At 35.5% G+C, this 23,409-nt stretch overlaps 2 protein-coding genes across 3 annotated transcripts; one reads left to right on the forward strand and one right to left on the reverse strand.

The window, feature by feature from the left end:
- The first annotated feature begins 14,434 nt into the window (after positions 1-14,434).
- On the forward strand, positions 14,435-19,380 carry LOC119987362 (probable copper-transporting ATPase HMA5). The gene is made up of 5 exons (XM_038832249.1): positions 14,435-14,857; positions 15,559-16,953; positions 17,029-17,283; positions 17,469-17,591; positions 18,033-19,380. Exons 1-5 carry the CDS (start codon positions 14,564-14,566, stop codon positions 18,927-18,929), a joined length of 2,964 nt encoding a protein of 987 aa, XP_038688177.1. The 5' UTR covers positions 14,435-14,563; the 3' UTR covers positions 18,930-19,380.
- Positions 19,381-20,498: 1,118 nt separating this feature from the next.
- LOC119986616 (uncharacterized mitochondrial protein AtMg00810-like) lies at positions 20,499-21,899 on the reverse strand. Of its 2 annotated transcripts, none has more exons than XM_038831252.1 (2): positions 20,906-21,899; positions 20,499-20,827 (listed from the first exon to the last, which is right to left on the reverse strand). In XM_038831252.1, exons 1-2 carry the CDS (start codon positions 21,829-21,831, stop codon positions 20,734-20,736), a joined length of 1,020 nt encoding a protein of 339 aa, XP_038687180.1. In that variant the 5' UTR covers positions 21,832-21,899; the 3' UTR covers positions 20,499-20,733. The 2 variants fall into 2 exon arrangements, with proteins under 2 accessions (XP_038687180.1, XP_038687179.1); XM_038831251.1 differs by having other exon boundaries at positions 20,499-20,821; positions 20,900-21,899.
- Between the last annotated feature and the right edge of the window lie 1,510 nt (positions 21,900-23,409).

The raw sequence follows: 23,409 nt of genomic DNA on the forward strand, positions 1-23,409 counted from the left end.
GCTGTGGTTTCTTGGTGTTGTTGCTTGGTTATTCCAGAAATAGTAAGATCATAGGGCAGAAGAAATAAAAGGGTAAACACCATATTTAACTTGTCTATTATGAGTTTATAACCTTTGTAACCTATCTAATTGAATGGGAAACATTAAAACCTACATTGAAAAAATAATAGTAAACACCAATTAATAAGAGAGAGCAAGTTAATGGGTAAATGAGATGGACTTCGATATGGATTTTCGAATTGGACCGACCTATTGCGTGACCTTGTAGATCCCGATCGTCTGTGTGTGTTACGCACACGTGTGGGTGGTTAATGGTGGGACTCGTAATTGAAGAAGAGTTATTGTTATTGCCCCATTATGAACGTTTTAGCCCATAATTGTTCCACCCATTAAATACAGCCCAACCTATATAAACCCCTCTACCCCAAGCCTCACAACACACTTCTCACAAGCTCTCGACTCCAAGAGAATTCTGGTACAACTGCTCTGAATCAAGAAGAATTGCAGGGGGCTTGAATCTCCTTGAAGAGAGTGAGATACCCGTGTCTTAGTCCACTACGGTCGACATTAAAATTTTATTTATTATTTTTGTAATCCTGCATCAACAATTTCAAAGAGATTTAAAGATGGAACCTGCACAATAAAAGCTCACCAAAAATGTTGGAGACACTACAAAAAACTGGTTCAAAAAAATGCGCTTATTGTCGGCACTTTTAAAAAGCGTCAACACCTTGTTTATTATTATGACGCTTTTTTTCAAAGAGCGTCGTAAATATACCAAACGATTACGACGCTTAAAGAAAGTGTCGTTAAAACGTATTTATATCGACGCTTTAAACAAAAGCATCGTCAAAGCAAAAATAAATCGCATCAAACATTTGGCGATAATAAAATTGCGACGCTTCGTGGAGAAGCGTCATTTGTTACATGCGCTTTATGTGAAAACGTCGTCGTCTGTTCTCCATATAGCGACACTATTTTTGAGCGTCGTGAATTAAAAACAACAACAACAGTTCTAAAATAGGCGTCGTCAGATAATCAAATTTAACGACGCTTTATGCCTAAAGCGTTGTTATTTGATAATTAATTAAAATTTTATTTATAAGGCTTAAAGTTTTTATTGATTAATTCACATACTTATATTTACAAATAAAAATCAATATGAATCAATTAATATAATAGACTCTAAATCATACCAAAATATACACTTATACTTTTTTACGTTAGCCTAGATGTACACATTTGTACGACATACATATGCATATTCTAGCTTTTTACTATATTACCTAACTACTTTATTTGTGTTAATTTGTAGTGATATATCGAATTAGATCAATACTGATATATAAAAAATAATAAGATTTGTTTGTTTAGGTCTAGGTTTACATAAAAGTTTGCGGTTTAACATTAAGGACTATGTTTAGGGTTTAGGGTTTGATATTCAAAATTTAGAGTTTGGGGTTCAGGTACTATATATATGAGTTATTTATTTTAAGTACAGGTTTACATAAGGGTTTGCTTTTAATTTGTTGTTTAACACTAAGGTTAATGGTTTAGGTTTTAGGATTTAGAATTTGACACTTAGGGTTTACGTTTAGGGTTTGAGGTTTGAGTATTGTTCACAGCACTTTTTAGATTAAGCGCTGTAAAGAATCGTAACTAATGATGCTTATATTAGAAACTGTCGTGATATCAGTAATTAAAACAACCTCGTTTCGAAGGAAGTTGTAGGTAAATTCACTCCCCCTCATTCTTTCCCTTTCACGCTCTTAGAAACCCTCATCTTTTGCTTCGCCCTCTTTCTTTTCCCTTTGCGCTCTCAAAAACCCTCTAGGCTCTAGTCTTTTGCTTCAAATCATCATCGCCTACTGCAAAGGCCCTATTGTAGCCTTCTTCGCCAACAAGACTACACGTCAGTCTAATTGGAGGAAGGCCACCGACATTTCTTGTGATATTGCTTTGTGGGTAGAGCGGTGTTTTCCATTGACATTCTTCAATGTTCGCTCTTTTTTGGGGTATTTACCCCTACTAGTAATGACAATTTGAGTGTTCAGGCATCATGTGATAATTGTATCTATGCCTCGCTTGTATTTTTCTGATTGATTTTGTGCAGCGATGTATCCTGAGATAACCTATTCTACTGGATAGTTTCAAGTAACTTGACATAGGCTATAGCAACTATGCATTGGATCAGGGCAAACACGATTTAAGTATTCCAGCTCAACAGTGACATGGATTAGAAGATTTATGGGCTATTGAGACTTTTGTAAAATACTATAGTAGAATTATCTTTAATTGGAAACACTTTGTCTGGGTTTTAATTAGAGGAATACTTGTGTTGTAAGTTTCCTAGTTTTGTTTTAAGGAAGCTCCTTAAAATTAGGTTGTGTGATTAAAGTCATCTTAGAAAACTTGGATCTCAGAAGATTTGAAGTCTATGGCAATTAGGGTTTTTGGAAGACTATATATTCTTGTCATTCAAGACTTTCAAACCTACCGAAGTCTGTGCACAAGTTCAACGCAGGTTCTTTCGAGCTTCGGAGTCATTTGTTTCATATATTTTGACGGTTGAAGAAAGAGTCCTAGCGTGAGACAACTGTTGGTGGAGTGGATCACTTATTGGTGGAGCATCAGATAGCTTCTTCTCAACATGGACGCTTTGGTTGCGGCCAAAGTTTGAACAGCTAATGTAATTGTTGTGTCTTAGGAAACATATGCTGGATAGTTTATGTACTAAGGTATCGTAGTGTAGTTAGATCCTTTATAATCTTTATTCATATAGTGGATTGTTTCTAATGTTGGTTGCATGATAGACTCAAAGTTTTTCCCTGATGGGGTTTTCTCATTATTCTGGTGTGTTTGATTGCTATTTACTTATTCTGCAAGTTCCATTATATTTGACTAACAACTTGAACAAGAATGTACTCTCAATTGGTATCGGAGCAGGTAGTCAATATGAAACAAAGAAACAATCAAGTTATGCACTTTAATAGGTTGAACTATTCATACTAGAAAGCTCGTATGAGAGCACACCTAAAGTCAATAGATGAACGTGTATGGGTATCGATTGTACAGGGATACAAAGCTCCCATGATTGATGGCTCATATGGTAAAAAAGTTCCTAAACCTCTTGATACGTGTGTTAAAGCTGACTTAGAGTGTGCAAGTTAGAATAGCAAAGTAATCAACTCCCTATTTGATGCACTATCCATTGATGAGTTCATAAGAATATCTCACACAAAAAGGAGATACAAACCAGATTGCCTGGAGACCCTTCCTCGAGGAAGGCATGGCTTTTGGCAGAATTTAAAGTTAACCTCTGATTAAAAAAAGGCAGACCTAAGGGCAAAAATGTTAGAGACTTTAAAGAAGCAATTTTGGATTAGGAAAGAGGGTTAGACTATTTAAATAGAACTCTTAATTGTTTTAGGGTTAGACAGAAAGAGACAGAGAATTACACCGAAGTAGAGGGAAGTTGGAGGCGCAAGTCGTCGCGATTATTTTCTCTTCTTAGTGTTTGATTTCTCTAAACTCATGGATCTCTTTAGATTGATTTCAATGTTTGATTGTATGATGAGGAACTAATCCTCCTTGCTAGGGCTCTAATGTAACCTAGCCAAAAATATTCGATAGCTTTGGTTTAATTTGCAATTATTATTCCATAATTGAGTGTCTATTGGTGTTCTTAATGATTTTGAATATCTGACCAATATTTGAATGTTGTGATTCTAAACTGAGACTGAAAGGTGATGTTTAGAGATTTGCATCTAGCAATAGATACCATAGGTTGCATGCTTCACATACATGTAGGAGTATGACTTGTGTGGTCGCTACATAATTTTCCGTAGTTCTTAATGGGTTCTTGCTGTTTTGATTCGAATGTTAGACATAACAGGGATTGATAGCTTGAATACTTTTGATATCTGCTAGACATGGAGTATTGAATAGGTTAGGGAAAATTGACTATCAAAATAGATAATAATTGTGATTAATAGGCCAAAGGATTCGAATAGGATTGGTTATGGTGAAATTAGATGTCTTAGTGCTTTCTTACTTGGAATTAATCAACTGCAGTTTGTGTTTTCTTTTCTAGTCATTAGTTCAATAGTTTTAGTTTAATTAATTGAAAATCAAAATTCGATTGTTCAAATAGCGTCAGAATTAGTCATAATTGGTACTTAGCAATTTTAGGCAATCCTCGTGGGATCGATACTCTATTCATCATTATATTACTTGTGCGATCTGTACACTTACAGAATTTGCGTAACAATAACTCATGAAGAAACTACGACAGCCAAACTAGTTAAACTACAACGCCTCATCACACACACAGTTTGAGACTATCAGGATGGAAGAAAGTGAAAAGTTTGATGACTTTTATACTAAACTAAGTGATACAGCTAAGACATCTTTCACTCTTGGGGAACCAATTCCTCCAAACAAGATTGTAAGAAAAACTTAAGATCACTTCTCGAAAAATTGTGTCAATTTAAGCACTTTCACAAATCAAAATTTCCAACAACTTGCCAGGCCTGCAATTTGCATCAAACACGAACAAAAGCTCATGTCTTATGTCTAGGTGTGGATTTGGTTGCTATTATTCTGTCTTCACCATATCATCATTAAGACGGCCATTGAAGCCGACAAGGAGAGGAATCTCTTATACGACGCCGTCATAGATATTAAGTAGAAAACAAGATGAGGAGATCAACATCTGGGTCTTGGGCTTGGGTTGAATGGGCCTGAATAAATAAAGGCCCAATAGATGTGGACATGCTAAATCCAGATGTATTACTGGACTTCAATATTCGTGAAAAGCCGAAGGAGATGTAATTTTGAAGGAATGAGGGCCAAGGTTCTCTATTAAAAATAGTTTTATCTGTGACTAAAAGAACATTTAATTTGACCAAGGTTCTCTATAATATTTTTGCTTTTGTGTTGAATAAGGTTTTAATTCATGTTTTCTTCACTCAAAATCTAAATATCATTCTTATGTCAAGACTTTTTGATCATTGATTATTTTTGGTGTGTTTTTGCGATAGATATTTGGTGCAGAGTGATGTGGTTCCTAAATTTAGTGGAGATCGGTCTCTCTTGATAAAAAGGAAGCCAAGATTCTGATCCAGAACAACTTAACCCCTCCAGTTTCAAACGTTTCATGTTGACCACTTACATTACTGAGTTGTTACACGGTTAGGATTTGCTGAGTTTTGGTCATCAAACATGGTTGTGGAAAAGAAAATCATGTGGGACAAACACAAAACTTCGAGACCTCTACTTAACAAATTACGACACAAACATGTACACTATTACTCTTCGCTGTGAACAAAGCCTAGTTTTCCAGTTGGATTCAGTTTTAGAAATATTATAATATATTGGAATAGATAATTACATCAATCAATTTGTAATGAGACAATTCTTGCCGTGAAGTTAATTATAATCACTAATTAAATTCTCATGATTTGATCTAATTTGTTGGGCTAATATTAATTAATTGTTTTTTTCATAAATACGTATGAAATCAAAATGACACCGAAGACAAGATAGCATGAGTTGAAAATTCCATATCGTTAATAAATTATTTGGTTTTTCCTAGTTTTGTGACATTTTGACTTTCTCAGCTTCTTGTCTTTAGTTCCAATATCATCGGATTTAATAATGGTTAAATTTTGGTCAGACTATATATAATTTATTTAATTAATACTATATTATGTTAATGTGAACTGGTGTCAGGTGTGATAAACTAAAATGGTTAAGAAAATGGGGGGTGCCGGGGCTCTGCTGTAAAAAAATTACAGCAGGCCCCGCTGTAATAACAATTTGGGATGAAAAAATTTTTTATTTTATTTTGAAAAAATTATAGATGTGTAGTTTATGATCTAACGAATCCAACGATATATTTTTTGTTCAAAACAAAAATAATATGCTATATGAAAAATGCTTAATAATTTTAGACCGTCGGATATAAACACAAAACATTCGGTGTCTGGATCAAGATGAATTTGATTTTTGTTTCGAACAAAAAATATATCGTTGGATTCGTTAGATCATAAACTACACATCTATAATTTTTTCAAAATAAAATAAAAATTTTTTGCTACTCAAATTACCTACAGTGGGATCTGCTGTAGTTTTTACTACAGCAGACCCCTGCCACCCGAAAATGGGTGAGGTAAGAGTCAACGGAAAATAAGGTAGTTGTAAATGGGTTTCTTTTTCTTTGTCAGCTGGTGTCGCTGTAATCACTATCTTGTACTTTGATAAACTATGTCAACTTGTAAAATAACCTCTAAACTACACATGTCAAGTAACTAAATAAAACTCAGAGGCGTCTCGGGAAGTGGGAGAGATGGGTTAGCCGCCTAGGGTCCCCAAATCCTCATAGCCCCATATTTTCAAAATAAAACATTAGAATATTAATACTATAGTACTCACAAGAAATACTAAATGAGTTAATTATATTATCTATTGAAAGTGATTTGGTGAAAAAAATTGATTACACCAACATAATTAGTTATTTTATATTTGAAAATACGACAATATTCATATTTTTACGTAATATATACATTAAAAAAAATTCTCAAGAGAGCTCATTTTTTAAAATTCGCTTGGGACCCCCAAAGACTCAGGTACGTGGACAAAAATTTTATGTATCGACTGTGAACACGTGATTCAAGTGGGCGGGGCCAAAAGTCTGTGTGATGCTACAAGAGTTACTGAGTGACATGGAAGCTAAATCTATTATCCCATATCATTCATGAGAAAATGCGAAATACTGAATATAATAGACCAAACTTCCCAATCTAGTAATACTGATTTACAAAGAGGGGCCTTAAGAGACAAAATTGTGCGGACTAGTATGCACTGTTTCAAAACAGATATCTTACTAAGACCAAGGAAGAATAGGTAGAAACCAACCTATGACTTTCGAATAGAACATACTATCTTCTAACTGTTAGATTAAAAACTAATTTCTCAATAGTGTTAAATAAATAAATAGGTTATCAACACCAAAAAAAAGAAAGAAAAAAAAATAACAAAGAGATGATTAAATTTTTTCTTCTCTTTTCCTAGACTAGCCATAGTTTGTTAAATTGAGTTGTGAATATATCATATTTCAAGTTGATGATCGTCATTAAGCATGCGAGGAAGCTCAACATGCATCTCAGCCTCTGTTAATTAGTTAAATGTGGTGATGTATATATGTTAATTACTCATATATCGATTCTGTTTTGCAGAACTTATTTGCTGTCAAAAAAAGTTATTTTATAAACTTTGAAAAATAAACCAGTCTATAAGCTGTTAAGTGTTTGGTGAAACTTATAGTTGACGCTAGTTTATAAACTGTGAAAAATCTATTTAAGTTTAAAAAATAGAATAAGAAATATAAAAAAAATGATAACATCATATTCTGTTATTTTATAATTAATTTGATTTTTGGTAAATTTATTTATTTTAATTGTAAATATTTTTCTTTAAATTTAATTTAAATTTAAACTTGTAAACTACAAGATATTTTTGTATAAAATAAAATTTAAAAATTTATAATATTATATATACAATATTATCTTAATAAAAGAAAAGAATAAATAAAAAACAAAAAAATAAAAAATAAAACAAAAGTCCTAAGTTTATGTTATTGGAGCTTATTAGAGTTTATAAACTATCTTATCTGAGGTATTTGGTAGAGCTCATTTTTGACGGTTTTTTTTTTAAAAATTTTATTTTGACGTTTATAAGTTACCAAACAGGCACATTTATCATCTTCAAGTATTTCTCATTAATAGGGGATTCATTCTTGTTTGATAAACTTTATGATACCCAACCACAAGATCTTGTTTTCCAAACACCTAAAACTGCACAGTGCATGCAACTTACGTCTTCATTCATATAATTGACAAAAACTGGATTTACGACAAATTTTGAGGTTTATGATTTGGAAAAGATAATGTTGAAAATTTCTCATCTGAGAGAGAGCCCCTGCATATTGGAAGCTTTTTACTTTTATTGTTGATGTGGTAATTTTAGGTTGTGTTTGGTATCACTTTCAAAAATTTTGAAAATAAAAATAAAAATAAAAAACATAAAACATAAAACATAAATGAAAACATAAAATTGAAACTTGTTTGGTTGAACACTTAAAACTGAAAACAAAATTTGAAAACAAAAACTGAAAGCATAAAACTGAAAAAAAAAAGTGTGTTTATGCTTTTATTTTCATAATAATGGAATATATCCACACCACTATATTTTTTATAACTGCAGCCTTTGTCGTGTTTCATCATTGAAAACATCAGCAGAAAGAAAAAAAGATAAGAAATAAAACAATAACCCAAAGTATATTTGGTCATTGTCTTCATATCTCTATGCAATTTGCAATCCGAAATCTTAAAGAAAGTGCAATCTATAATAAGTGTAACTAGTTCTGTTTCCAAAACTTTTAAAAAACTTTTTTTCTTGTTTTCAAAAATTTTGAAAACCTGTTTTTGGTTTTCATAAAAACCAAAACAGAAAATACAAACAAACAATATTTTTTGTTTTTATTTTCTATTTTTTTGAAAACTAAAACAAAAAACAAGAAACAAAAGTGATATCAAACAGACCCTAATTTCCAAATATTTTCCAAAATCTTAACACTCCATGTATATGAAACTTCCTATATTAAGGTTGTAGGTTTGGGAGGTGGTGTCCGGACACCCCTTCAAGGTGTCTGGACAAAAGGTCCCATAACGTGCAGTTTTTGAGACAGAAGAGAATATGCTCAGACGGGTTAAGTAGGTGTTTGGAGTTGACGGTATCTGTAGTTTTTCAATATAAATATAAGATATTTTAGGATTGTAAACTAATTTTTTATTGTTTTGTTTTCTCTAAACAAGGGTTAGAGAGACGTCAATCCGCACCTAGTTGGTGAGAGAGAGATAGGGAAAATTTTATGGGAAATCTCTCATGTAATTAGGTTATGGGTTTGGCTTGTGGGACTGGAAGAGTTCCACGATATGGAGTTTATGATAATCTCTTGGGTTCTTGGGTTTCGTGGGCAAAAATGTCACTAAGAATATAGTTGTAAAAATTTGACATATAGTGAAAGTTTCTTTAATTGGTTGTCTCTGACAATGACCATGGTTTTTTCTCCGATTTTGGAGTTTTTCACGTAAATTCTTGTGTTGTGAATGTGTTGATTATTCTGTATTTCAAATTATCTTTTGTTCTTGATATTTCTGAAGGAAGATCTTGATTAAATTTTTCAAAAAAGAAAGTTAATAATTTATAGAGACCTAAAAAAGCACACTATTATTCCAACAAAAACAAAGACATTTGGTAGCGTTATAGGCGTGCAAGCGACACAAACTTACTTTTCACAATCTCGTTACTAATATTTCGATTCCATTTGGTGGAGCTTATTACAAGTTAAATTATAAACTGTCCAAAATAAGTTAGATTACAAGAACATAAAATAAGATGTTAGGCTTTTGGGTAGCTATAAAATTTAACCTAATTTGAGAACCACGAGTAGCTCAAATGACACTTTTATGTGTAGTATCTCATAGAGGTCTCGAGTTCGAGTCGATCTCTCCCATCCCGTTTGCCTATAATCCAAAAAAAAAAAAACTAATTTATAAGTTATTATGTCAATTAGAATAAGCGAATTAGATACATATAATCTTCAAGAAACTCCTAATGAAAATTTTATTTTAAACTAGAGTTTAAATTAACTTATAAGCCCCACCAATATTATTAATTGTCACATTGTCGGATGTGCAAGGAAGGATAGGAAAGTTGAAAGGAAAATTAGTTTCAATTTTTTTTTTCTTGGGGTGTATAGCAAATTTCTAACTAAAGCATCGAAATCAACCAACTAAATTAAGACATTTTTGTGTATAAAATAAGTTTGGGCGGTTGAAGCAACTATATAAAATATAAACTTTGCAAACAAACTTGGTGTGTACTTCCATTCCATATCTTTCACGTAAAGTCTATCTCTCTCTCTCTCTTCTGACTTCATTTCTTTGGTTTTGTTCAATCACGTACACCCCTTTAATACTTAATTACATTTTATTAAATTTCGCATGGTTTACCGATTTGAATCAAAATGAAGAAGAATATTACACTCACAAGACCAATCATTTTACGGGGCATTTGGTTCATAATTGAATGAGTGTGAGTATGAGTTGAGCGTGAGGTGAGAATGAGGTGCGTGTAAGGAGAACGTGAAATGAGTATGAGGTGAGAATGAGGTGAATATAATCATGTTTGGTATGAAATTAAAAGTGAGTATAAATGTGAGAATTTAATAGTATAATGTTCATATTATCCTTTTTTTTCTTTTAAATAAACATAATATTTCTATTATTTTAGTTTAACTAATAAGGATAAAATATTCTTTTATATATTAAAATTCATTCTCCCTTGCGAAGAATAACTATTCTCGTCACATTTTAGTGAGCTTTGCTATTTTCTACAAAGTGAGAATAGATGGTGAAATGAGTTTGAGATTTCATCATCTCAAAATCAACCAAACAAAAAAATTGTTGATTTCACCGTTATCCCACCCTCATTTCCACTTTAAATACCAACCAAATATCTTATTATAACCATCATAGAGTTGGATGATTTGAGAAACCTAAATAAGAACTTGGAAATTGTCTAGTGACCAATCATTTTGTAATCACTATCTTGTACATAGGATACATCTATGAACTCGTACAATAACTCATAAATTAGGTGTGTCAGGTCTAAGCACGAGCTCAAGGTTTAAATTGAACTTATGACTTTCAAAGAAAACGTACTATCCTAGCTGTTAGACTAAAAACTAATTTTTTGATGTAGGACACGTTTGGTATTATATTTTACTTAATTATTATGAATTTTTTACTATTGTGCTATTAAGAGTTTTATTTTTAGTTGTTAATAGGCATTGCTAGTTAAATTAGTGTTTCCAACTTTATTATTAGTATTTGTTGGTAATTTTATGTCTATTAGGATTTTAGAGTTTTAGTATTTATAGGATTGTACCTGTTTCGGCAAAAAAAAGATCATTGATGAATTAATAATATTTCTTGAGGTTTCTCTCAATTTTCTTGGTAGATTCTAAGTTATGTTGGCTTAGTCAAGAACTAGTCAATCGATCCGTATTTCCGCACCACATCAGTTGATATTGGAGCAAGATTTTGCCTCTCAACTTCTCATGATGACTAACAACAAAGGAGGAAGAAACCCTATAGTCGTTGGACGAAGGGTGAATGATTTTCGGAAGGCGTTGGAGGAGATTAAATATATGATTAATCAACTCAAAGGAAACCAGAATCAACAAATCAATGGTATGGCATTTGTGATATTGCACGAAACCAACCCATTGATCAATATGTTTTCAAGGAAGAAAGGTACAAGATTCATGTTCATAACTACAACGATATTCCTTACTTGAAAATGCTCAAAATCCAAGATTATTTGAATTGGTTGTTTGATTTGGAAAAATATTTTCATTACATGGAAATCATGGAAGAGAAGAAGGTCAAACTTTCATCAAATAAGCTTAGTGAAGATGCAACATATTGGGGGTGGGGTTGGGTTGATTTTATCGGTCATTACCGGCCAAACGACCTCTTACCTACCAATCGATAATCAACCATTAACCGATCCATGGAGTCAGGCTGATAATTTCACCTGAACCATGCAAAGGTGTGTCGGTTGGTGGTTGCCAAAATACTTAAAAGTTGGTTGGCTGATAATTTTTGGCCAACCGACTATTAAAAGGAATTGTTGTTGCATGTTATATTCATCCCATTGTGTTATGGCATCATCCTCTTTTCACCCAATATAAAAATTGTCTTCTAGTCTTATAATGTAATGTTTAGGTGAAGGTTTTTGTGCAAGGTCAGTTGTTACCAACAATCGACCCATTAGCAACTAGTTTTGTCTGTTGCCAATCATTACTCAACTCACAAAATTTAGGCCAATAATGATTTTACATAATGAGCATAGTCGGTCAATAATCAATGGACCCGACCCAGTCCCAGCCTAATTGGTGGGACGAAATATAATTTAACAAAATTTGACAATGCAATAATAAAATTTGGTCTTGGCCTAGAATGAAAATGATGCTTACTTTTTGAATTTTTCCATATAAGTACGAAGATATTTTATTTAAATTGGATCAGTTAATTGATCAATTTTTCGACAACTATTATTCAAAGTCTGATAGGGATGACATATTGTTCGAAACAAATCAAGAAACTTTGTAGGTTCAAGAAGTTATCATTGATCCAATTTCACAAGCATCAAAGGAGCATTCAAGTCATGAAGAAAGTTTTAAAAATTGAAGAGTATGATAATTTTGTGGAGAACAAATCACAAAAGGTTGAGAATTTAGAGGATAAATGAGCTTTTATTGCTGAAATTCAATAAGAAATTCTTGAACTTGATAAGTGAGTGGTAGAGGTCATTAACACTATTGCTCTTGAAAGTCCAAGTTTTGTCTGAGGAATATTCAAGTTCAACAGAGTATTATGCAGTTCAAGAATCTCACAATCAGATTATCATTCCTACAAACTATGAAGTCGAATTTGTTGATTTTATTGGGAGTGAAAATTTTAATTTCAGAATTAATTCCTCAAAAGTGAAGATTGTCAAAGAGTTGATGTTGAGAACTAAGAGTATCGATAGTCATAATTTCATAGAATTCGTTGAGTTCATGAGTATGTTGAACAAAATACTTGTTTCTTTAGAGGGAAAAACTACAATTTCATTAAAGGAGAAAATCTCTACGACTACGAGTGTCATGGTGAAGACAATTCTTTTCATCTAAATGGTAACTCGAGGGCGAGTTATTTTTCAAGTGGAGGAGACTGATGTAAGACAAGTTTGTTATTATCTGCTTAATTATTGTGGATTTTTACTATTGTGTTTTTAAGAGTTTTATTTTTAGTTGTTAATAGAAATTCAAGTCAAATTAGTGTTTCTAATTTTATTATTAATACTTTTTAGATAATTTTATGTTTATTAGGGTTTTAGAGTTGTAGTATTTATAGGTATGTAGCCGTTTCGACAATAAGAAGATCAATGATGAATTAATAATATTTTTTGAGGTTTCTCTCAATTTTCTTAGTGGATTCCAAGCTTTCTCGGTAGATTCCAAATTATGTTGGCTTAGTCGTGAACTAGTCAATCGATACGTACTTTTACACTGCGTAATTTATAGTTTTAATTAAATATATAGGTTATCAACACCTAGAAAAATAAAAAAAAAAACGAAGACATCATTAAATATTGTCTTCTCTTTTTCTAGACTAGTCTAAGTAAGTTAAATTGAGTTGTGAATATATCATATTTCAATTTCATGATCGTCATTAAGCATGCGAGGATGCTCAACATGCATCTCAGCCTCTGTTAATTAATTAAATGTGGTGATGTATTTCTGTTAATTACTCACATGTCATGTCATTTTCGTTTATTTCTCAATATAGAATTCTTGTTTGGTAAACTTTCTTGCCCAATCGAGATTCCGATATGATACCACACCACAAGATTCTTTCTTTCTTTTTTTTTTAGAGTTTAGATTTCAACTTATGCATCTTGAAAAATAAGGTAAGAAAATGCATTTTTACTAAAAAAAAGGTTGTTTGGTTAGACACAAGAAAAGGCTAGGTTTTTAGCAAAGATAGTGTTAAAGCGAAGCAGGAGATCGTGAATTTAAGTCTCATGAATGTTTAAATTATCACAATTTACGAAATGAATCCTTGCTTAGTTCAGAGTGTGCGAATGCCCCCCTATATTATCTTTCGCATTGGGTCTCGGCTCAGTTCTTAACTGGTCCACATGGGTTGTGGGAGTCTTTCATGTGACTCGAAATTTACCAGTCAGTTGTTCGACGGACGGTTGGATAAATTACACGTTAGTAAGAAAAAAAAAGTGTTAAAGGTAATTCTCCTAATTTAAATTTGTCTTTTAATGGTTTTTAAAAAAAATCATATTCAATGAGATATTTTAGGTTATCTAGGAGATTGAGTCAAACAAGACTACTTATTCAGCCTTTATATTTTCATGCTGAAGACTTTTTCCTCGTACTTAAATACCCTTTGTTTGAGGATTTATTCAAAGATTTTGTCCTAATTATTCGTGAAACTAGTTCTAAAGGCTGTGTTTGGGACGCGTGAGTGGATAACGCTAATCACTGTCCCAAACTCACACCGTTGACATCCCTAATTAAAATAAGAGATTGTTAGAGACTAATTATATCCCATTGGCTTATAAAAAAAAAATTTATATCCCAAAAAGGGGATTATTTTATCGTGCTCCCAAAACGATCAATTTCTCTTTGTACACCGACATACGATAAGAAATGGGCCCAAAGAAGTTGCCCCCGGCCCAAGGAAAGTCCTGTCAAAATTCGTTATAAAAAGGTTTTCACCAGTCACCACAACGACACATCGGCCCCTCCAAATTCAAAAAAAGGAGTTTTTGTTTACAGGAGCAAACATTCGTTTCACATACTATTTTCATTTCTGGCTTTTTGCAGTGAAAATTGAATTCTCGTGAAGGGCAATAGCTCCAGCTTTTGTTCTCCATGGCTGCCAAGTTGTTGGCCTTAACGTGCATACGCAATGAAAGCGTTCACGGGGACTTGTCGCCGAGGCCGCACTACCCGTCGATGCCAAAGTATCCGAGAGGAGTGTCCGCGGAAGACTCCGATCAGAAGGGGCCGGAGGCGACAGCTGTCTACTCTGTGATTGGCATGACATGCTCTGCCTGCGCTGGATCCGTCGAGAAAGCAATCAAGAGACTACCAGGGATTCGGGAGGCTGTTGTCGATGTCTTGAACAACAAGGCTCTCGTCAATTTCTACCCTAGCTTTGTTAACGTAAGTTGTATGCAACAGATTTCAGATTTACAGAGTTTCCTTTTCATTTGACGCTTCAAAATTCAAAGCAATGTTTGTGATTCTGTTATGATTTGTTTATTGCCATTTAGAACAATTCTTTTATGCTTATAATTATTGAATTTATAACATTACACTTGGGGATTTGATTTTCAAATCTCTCTCTTTTTAACATATATGGCCCCTTCCCTTGTATTGGGAATTGACAATTTTGGAATCTCTGACCCACCCCTAAGAGAAGTGGTAGGTATGATCCCGGTCAGTTCACCCTCCAGCCCAATCTCCCACCATGTACGCTATAGACTTTGGATCAGTGCTTTCTGATTTTATCGATTGTGATGCTTGAATGGAATGTGAAACACTTCGTTATCCCACTTCTCCTAAATAGTAACATTTTCTTGAGCTCCACTAGTTTTTTCATGGAGTGGTGGGGTCTTAACTATATATGCTGCTCTTTGACTTTGAGCAACTTGAATATAGCAATGAACAACAGTCACATGACAGCATGCTTACGACACTATGTGCTCAGTGTTTTCCCTCCTTGGCAAATACTTTTGCTTTATTGAAGCCTAATTTTGATATTATTAGCATGTGCATCTCAATTACGTTCCATTCCAGGGTTGTTAAATTGCATTCAAGTAATATGTAGACACATTCTAATATCTAAATTCGATATTGTATAGGAGGAGGCAATTCGTGAGACCATCGAAGATGTTGGATTTGAAGCAACACTGATAAAAGAAGAGAATAATGAAAGATCCAGTCAAGTATGCCGAGTACGCATTAATGGAATGACTTGCACTTCTTGCTCCTCCACCGTTGAAAAAGCTTTGCAAGCAATATATGGTGTAAAAAAGGCCCAAGTGGCTTTAGCTACTGAAGAAGCAGAAGTTCATTATGATCCACAGTTGGTAAGCCACAGTCAGCTATTGGAAACCATAGAAGATACAGGGTTTGAAGCCATACTTATTAGTACCGGTGAAGACATGAGCAAGATACAGCTTAAGGTTGAAGGTGTAAGGACTGATAATTCCATGAGATTAATTGAAAATTCTCTCCAGGCACTCCCAGGTGTTCAAGAGATCGAAATAAATCCTGAAACAAACAAAATTTCCCTTTCATACAAACCAGGCATGACAGGTCCAAGAAATTTTATCGATGTGATTGAGTCATCAACTGAGTCTAGGCGATTCAAGGCAATGATTTTTCCTGAAGGGGGAGGGAGAGAGACCTATAGACAGGAGGAGATTAAGCAATACTATAGATCCTTCTTATGGAGCCTGGTTTTCACAATTCCTGTATTTTTAACCTCCATGGTCTTCATGTATATCCCTGGAATCAAGCATGGATTAGACACAAAAGTGGTCAATATGCTTACTGTCGGAGAGGTTTTGAGATGGGTGTTGTCCACTCCAGTACAGTTCATAATAGGCCGGCGATTTTACACCGGCTCCTACAAAGCATTACGCCATGGTTCTGCTAACATGGATGTTCTAATTGCATTGGGAACAAATGCAGCTTACTTCTATTCAGTCTACTCAGTGTTGAGAGCTGCAACATCTCCAGAATTTAAGGGCACAGATTTCTTTGAAACTGGAGCAATGCTTATCTCATTTATTCTTCTTGGAAAGTATCTTGAGGTTTTGGCTAAGGGGAAGACATCCGAGGCCATTGCTAAGCTTATGGACTTGGCACCTGACACGGCAATCTTGTTAACTCTGGATGATGAAGGAAATGTCATAAAAGAAGAAGAAATAGACAGTCGGTTAATCCAAAAAAATGATGTGATTAAAATTATTCCTGGAGCAAAAGTAGCTTCAGATGGTTTTGTTATATGGGGGCAGAGCCATGTGAATGAGAGCATGATTACAGGGGAAGCGCGACCGGTGGGAAAGAGGAAAGGTGACACAGTGATTGGAGGAACTCTGAATGAGAATGGGGCATTACATATCAAGGCAACGAGGGTGGGATCTGAGAGTGCTCTCTCACAGATTGTTCGACTTGTTGAGTCTGCCCAGATGGCTAAAGCTCCTGTACAGAAGTTTGCCGACCGTATCTCCAAATACTTTGTGCCTCTGGTATGTCAATAGCATGCAGCGTTTTTGTTTCTGACTCATGCACAAGCCCTTTAAAGAACCAAATATATTTTGCAGGTCATCATCCTGTCATTTTCAACTTGGCTTGCCTGGTTTTTGGCGGGAAAGTTCCATGGGTACCCAGATGCTTGGATACCATCTTCTATGGATAGCTTTCAGCTAGCACTCCAATTTGGAATCTCTGTCATGGTTATTGCCTGCCCATGTGCTCTTGGTCTAGCAACGCCAACTGCTGTCATGGTAGGTACTGGAGTTGGTGCGTCACAGGGTGTTTTAATCAAAGGAGGCCAAGCATTAGAAAGTGCTCATAAGGTTAGTATCTGACATCTATCCCTTTGCTCGTTTACTGTGCAGATAATAATCGGGATTATGCTAGTAAACTAAGTAGGAATTTGTTGGAAGATTAGATGCAAGGAATTCTATGAACACAAGAGAATGATACTTTGAGGCATTTATGAACTCTTTCTTTCTTATGGGTGATATTATTGATTTTGTAGGTGAACTGTATCGTGTTTGACAAAACTGGAACACTTACAGTTGGTAAACCGGTTGTTGTTAACACAAGGCTGCTGAAGAATATGGTACTACGAGATTTTTATGAACTTGTTGCGGCAACTGAGGTATTAAGTTAACTAATTCTTCTAAAGGGTAAAAAGATACTTTTCGTCCCTTAACTATGGGGCGAGTTTCATTTTTGTCCCTAAACTTTTTTTTCTCCCATTTACATCCCTCAACTATTGAAAAGTTATCATTTTCGTCCTTTCAAGTGAGATTGAAGTTGAGAAAAACCTGATCTGACGAACAATATAATGCCACGTAGGATTTTTCAATGGCTGGATTTATTCGAAGGATAAACATGGTACTTTCTCATAGTTGGGAGACGAAAAACGGAAAAAAAAGAAGCTAAGGGACGAAAATGAAACCCGACCAATAGTTGAGGGATGAAAAATACTCTTTTGCCCTTCTAGAAGTAGGCAATTATATCCTTTGTACCTAAATTGATTAAGGTTAATGTTGTCGTTTGATTATTTTGGTAATATATATATATATATCTTTATTAGGTGAATAGTGAGCACCCATTAGCCAAGGCTATCGTGGAGTATGCCAAAAAATTCCGAGAAGATGAGGAGAACCCTACCTGGCCTGAAGCAAGAGACTTTGCCTCTATTACTGGCTATGGAGTGAAAGCCATTGTTCGAAACAAGGAAATAATAGTGGGGAACAAGAATATGATGTTGGAACACAACATATGCATTCCAGTTGATGTTGAGGAGATGATGGCAGAAACTGAAGGGATGGCTCAGACTGGGATTCTAGTATCCATTGACAGTGAAGTTATAGGAGTTGTAGCCATTTCTGATCCGCTAAAACCAGAAGCTAAAGAAGTCATTTCAATTCTCAAGTCTATGAAAGTTGAGAGCATCATGGTGACAGGTGACAATTGGGGAACAGCCAATGCCATCGCGAAGGAAGTCGAGATTGAAACTGTTATTGCAGAAGCCAGACCAGAGCAGAAAGCAGAGAAAGTGAAGAATTTGCAGGCCTCAGGCTATATAGTGGCAATGGTGGGTGATGGAATCAATGACTCTCCAGCACTTGTAGCTGCAGATGTTGGAATGGCAATCGGTGCTGGGACAGACATTGCTATAGAGGCTGCTGACATAGTTCTGATGAAGAGCAGTTTGGAGGATGTGATAACTGCCATTGATCTTTCCAGGAAAACATTTTCACGTATCCGTCTGAACTACATTTGGGCTTTGGGTTATAACATTCTTGGTATCCCTATAGCTGCAGGGGTCCTCTTCCCATCCACCAGATTTCGTCTACCACCATGGATTGCTGGAGCTGCAATGGCGGCCTCTTCAGTCAGTGTTGTTTGCTGTTCTCTCTTGTTGAAGAATTACAAGAGACCAAAGAAGCTGGTCAACCTAGGGATGAGAGGGATAATGGTCGAGTGACTGAAAATGAAAGCGTTGAATCAGGTTGTACATACATGTTTAGCAGTGACTTCGTCTAGGAATAAAATTTGGCTGTGTGTTTGATATGAGAAAGGTGGTATGTAGATTACTTTGGTTTCTTAGTTCCTGTGTGTATGACTGTATATACAAGTGCTTTCTCACTAGCTGTGTGTATAACTATATATAATGGTCGAGTGACTGAAAATGAAAGCGTTGAATCAGGTTGTACATACATGTTTAGCAGTGACTTCGTCTAGGAATAAAATTTTGGCTGTGTTGGATATGAGAAAGGTGGTATGTAGATTACTTTGGTTTCTTAGTTCCTGTGTGTATAACTGTATATACAAGTGCTTTCTCACCAGCTGTGGTTTCTTGTTGGTGTTGCCTAGTTATTCCAGAAATTATAAGATTATAGCGCAGAAGATAATCAAATAAAAAGAAACCAACTCTACTAGAGGAGTACTCTCTTATCTGTCTCATCAAGGATTTAGTGCCAGTAAGGTTTCTCTAACATTTATACTTATTTTTGTACGGAGCCTTGTGATGTAATGCAGGTTTAGTTTGATAAAATGCGTGTAGTTTCTATTATGTTTTACGTGTTTAAGAGCATCCACATTGATCCATGCTAGAGACACTCCATATACATGAGAATTTTTGCATTCTTCTTAATATTAAGTACTAGATAAAGCTACACCCATAATGACACAAAATATCATCAAAGCACTTTGAAATTCAATATTTGTTCCTATTTTTTCACGCTTAGTGGGTCCCACAATTTTGGTTGTTAATGGAAATGTGGGAGAGAAAAAGCAAGGGAAAGAGAGAAACAATGAAAAAATGGGTCCCACAATGTTCATTAGTCATGAGCTAGGAAGTACTCCAAATATATGGAGTAGTTATAAATTTTTCAGTATTTTTGGAGTGCCAAATTGTGTTGTATTTATCAAGAGTACATCTCAAGCGCTCCAAATTTGTACCGCTGTGGATGTTTTTTGGTCTTGGTCAAGATTACACTGTTCAACTTTGACCAGGCTTAATTTGCTGTCTTTTATTTTGTGTGGCTAAGATTGGTCCTTTGGGGCACTTCTGACGTGCTTGAAAGCCTGTTATTGTAACATGTATGTATGGTGTATTGGTGCTGTAATGGAAATACATAAGCTTCATGGTGAAATTGGTTTCCTGCAATTCTTCTTCTTCTTCATGTACAAGAGCTTTCAGTTGCTTAAACATCAAGCAAGAACATCTCTATAATAACATTCTCGAATAACAACACTCTCTAATTACATTTAACAACACTCTCTAATCACATTTGTTAGAAATATGAACATGGGGTGAATCCATGTTACATGGTCTTAAAACGGGTTTTTGGACACAAGTGGATGTGGCCCATCTTAACTCTAAAGTTTGAGTTCATTCACATATGTATAAATTCACATGTACGCTTATTTTTTCGGTATGGGACTCGTGATGGTGTGTGCTCCAACAACGTTGAAGGGAGCTTCTGTTGTACACACTACCAGTAAAAAAATAACTTGATTCCATGTTTTGGAGAGCAATTAAATGTGTTGATCAAACAATAGCCATATAGATAGATTCAATATATCGCTCTCGGTCCAAAGGAGGCGGAACAGAGAGTAGTCAATGTTTTGTTTAACATACCAACATAAGACAAAACCCTAAGACCACAAGACAAAAGACCCAGCTAAAACCAAAACGACAACAAGACACACCGTTTAACAAGAAACATAAAAAGACATTAAAATAAGGGAAAAATAGCATTAAGTCTAACATCCCCCTCTTGATGCTATTTTTCCTGAACACCAATCCTTCTCCTTAGCTTAGCAAGTTTAACCTTTTGCAACCCTTTTGTGAAGCAGTCTGCTAGTTGATCATTACTAGCACAGTGCTCAAGTTTGGTAACCTTCTTGTGAACAACCTCTCTCAAGACATGATATCTGATAGCTATATGCTTACTACGACTGTGAAAAACAGGATTCTTTGACATACATATTGCAGATTTACTGTCACACAGGATACGAGTAGGCCCTTGCTGAAGTTCACCTAAGTCAGTTAAGATATACCTCAGCCACGTTGTTTGATTAGCAGCCAGAGCAGCAGCCACATACTCAGCCTCTGCAGTAGACTGAGATGTGGTTTTCTGCTTCCTTGAAATCCAAGAAAAAATATTAGACCCAATAGAAAAAGCATAGCCAGATATACTCCTCATATCTTCAAGAGATCCTGCCCAATCACTATCGGTATAACCATGCAGAGTACCACCAACTTCATGATGGTAGTGAATTCCATAGTTCTTTGATCCTTGAAGATAGCGAAAAATTCTTTTGACCCCACTGAGATGATTTTCACTAGGAGCTTGCGTAAACTGAGAGAGCATATTTGTTGCATATTGAATGTTAGGTCTTGTGGAAGATAAGTACAACAAGCTTCCAATCATACTTCTATACAGACTTGGATCAGCTTTGGGAGAGCCATCATCCTTATAAAATTTCTCATGAGTGACAAAAGGAGTAGCCACTGCTTTGCACCCTTCCATGTTAAATTTGCTCAACAACTCCTTGAGATATCTCCGTTGAGAGATAAACACATGCCCCTCTTGTTGCTCAACTTCAATTCCAAGGAAATAATTCATCAATCCTAAATCATTCATTTCAAAATTTTCTTTCATATGTCTCTTGAATTCAGCTATGAGCTGCTCATCATTTCCAGTCAAAACTAAGTCATCCACATACAAGGAGATTATGATTTTTTTTCCACTTAAACCTTCTTTAACGTAGAGCGTTGATTCACTAGAACTTTTCTTAAATCCTTGCTCAGTAAAATAATCATCTATTCTGCTATACCAAGCTCTAGGTGTAACGGCCCATCTCCAAGCCGGGTCCATGGGCCGCTACCCCCAACCCATCTCCTTTTCTCCGGGAAGGTTGTTGGTGGTGAGACTCGACCCCCCGATCTCACACACCCTTTAACATAGGGCCAAAGGAACCATATGCTACCAACTAAGCCTTGGCTTAGTTGGTAGCATATGGTGCCTTTGGCCCTAAAGGGTGTGTGAGATCGGGGGGTCGAGTCTCACCACCAACAACCTTCCTGGGGAAAAGGAGAGGGGTTGGGCTGTCTGGTCCATGGATCTGGAGGTACCCTGGGGTCCGTGTCTGGCAGGGGAACTCCATAAAAAGGCATGACTTAGCTGGTAGCATATGGTGCCTTTGGCCCTATGTTAAAGGGTGTGTGAGATCGGGGGATCGAGTCTCACCACCAACAACCTTCCTGGGGAAAATGAGATGGGTTGGGGGTAGCGGCCCATGGGCCCGGCTTGGAGATGGGCCGTTACACTAGGAGCTTGCTTTAACCCATACAAGGCCTTGTTCAACTTAAGAACTTTGGATTCCTTACCCTTCTTGAAGAAACCAGGAGGTTGTTGAACATAAACCTTTTCTTCTAAGTACCCATTCAAAAAGGCAGATTTTACATCCAAATGATACAACTTCCATTTCCACTGAGCTGCCAAAGCAAATAGGAGTCTCACTATTTCCATACGAGCTACGAGGGCAAAAGTTTTTGTATAATCTCTGCCAAACTTCTGGGAATAACCTTTGGCTACAAGCCTAGCCTTGTGCTTCAACACAGTGTTGTCAGGTTTCAATTTTGTCTTGTAAACCCATTTAACTCCTATGGCATCCTTATCAGCTGGCAGGTCCATTAGTTGCCAAGTTTCATTTTTTTCAATTTGCCTCAATTCTTCTTCCATTGCTGTGACCCAAACACTACTTCTGAAGGCTTCACCCATATTGTTTGGTTCCACAGAAGTCAATCTACACGATTCATAGATGTCAGAAAGGTTCCTGTATTTGAGCACTGGAGAATTAGAGTCAAGATCACCACTATAGTTCTGAGTTTCACAAACACCCCCAACCGAGCTATCTTCATCAGACACATCATCATCAGATAGAGATTCATCACTTTCAGAGAGACTTTCACTGGTGACAGCATCAACAAGATCTTCATTAGCTTCAGTATTAGAATCTTGATGTAAGGCATTTTTGTGAATCTTAGAATCATCAATGTCAACACATTTAGCTATATTTTTCTCCCAATCCCAGATAATGCTTTCATCAACCTCAACATCTCTGGAAATAGTAAGCTTTTTAGTCTCCAGATTGTAAACTCTGTAACCTTTGGAATGAGAGCTGTATCCCAAGAAGATACCTGTCTCACATTTTTTATCAAGCTTTTTCCTTTTAGCATCAGGAATATGGATATAGCAAACACTACCAAAGACTTTAAGATATTTGGCTGATGGTTTAATACCTGACCATGCTTCGATGGGAGTCTTATCCTCCATAGCACTGGTAGGACACCGATTCAAGAGATAGACAGCTGTGTTGGCCGCCTCTGCCCACAGCCATTTGGGAAGTTTCTTTCCAGACAAGAGAGTCCTTGCCATCTCCATGACACTTCT

This window comes from Tripterygium wilfordii, chromosome 20 (assembly GCF_013401445.1).
Source record: "Tripterygium wilfordii isolate XIE 37 chromosome 20, ASM1340144v1, whole genome shotgun sequence".
In the NCBI taxonomy this organism is placed as follows: domain Eukaryota; kingdom Viridiplantae; phylum Streptophyta; class Magnoliopsida; order Celastrales; family Celastraceae; genus Tripterygium; species Tripterygium wilfordii.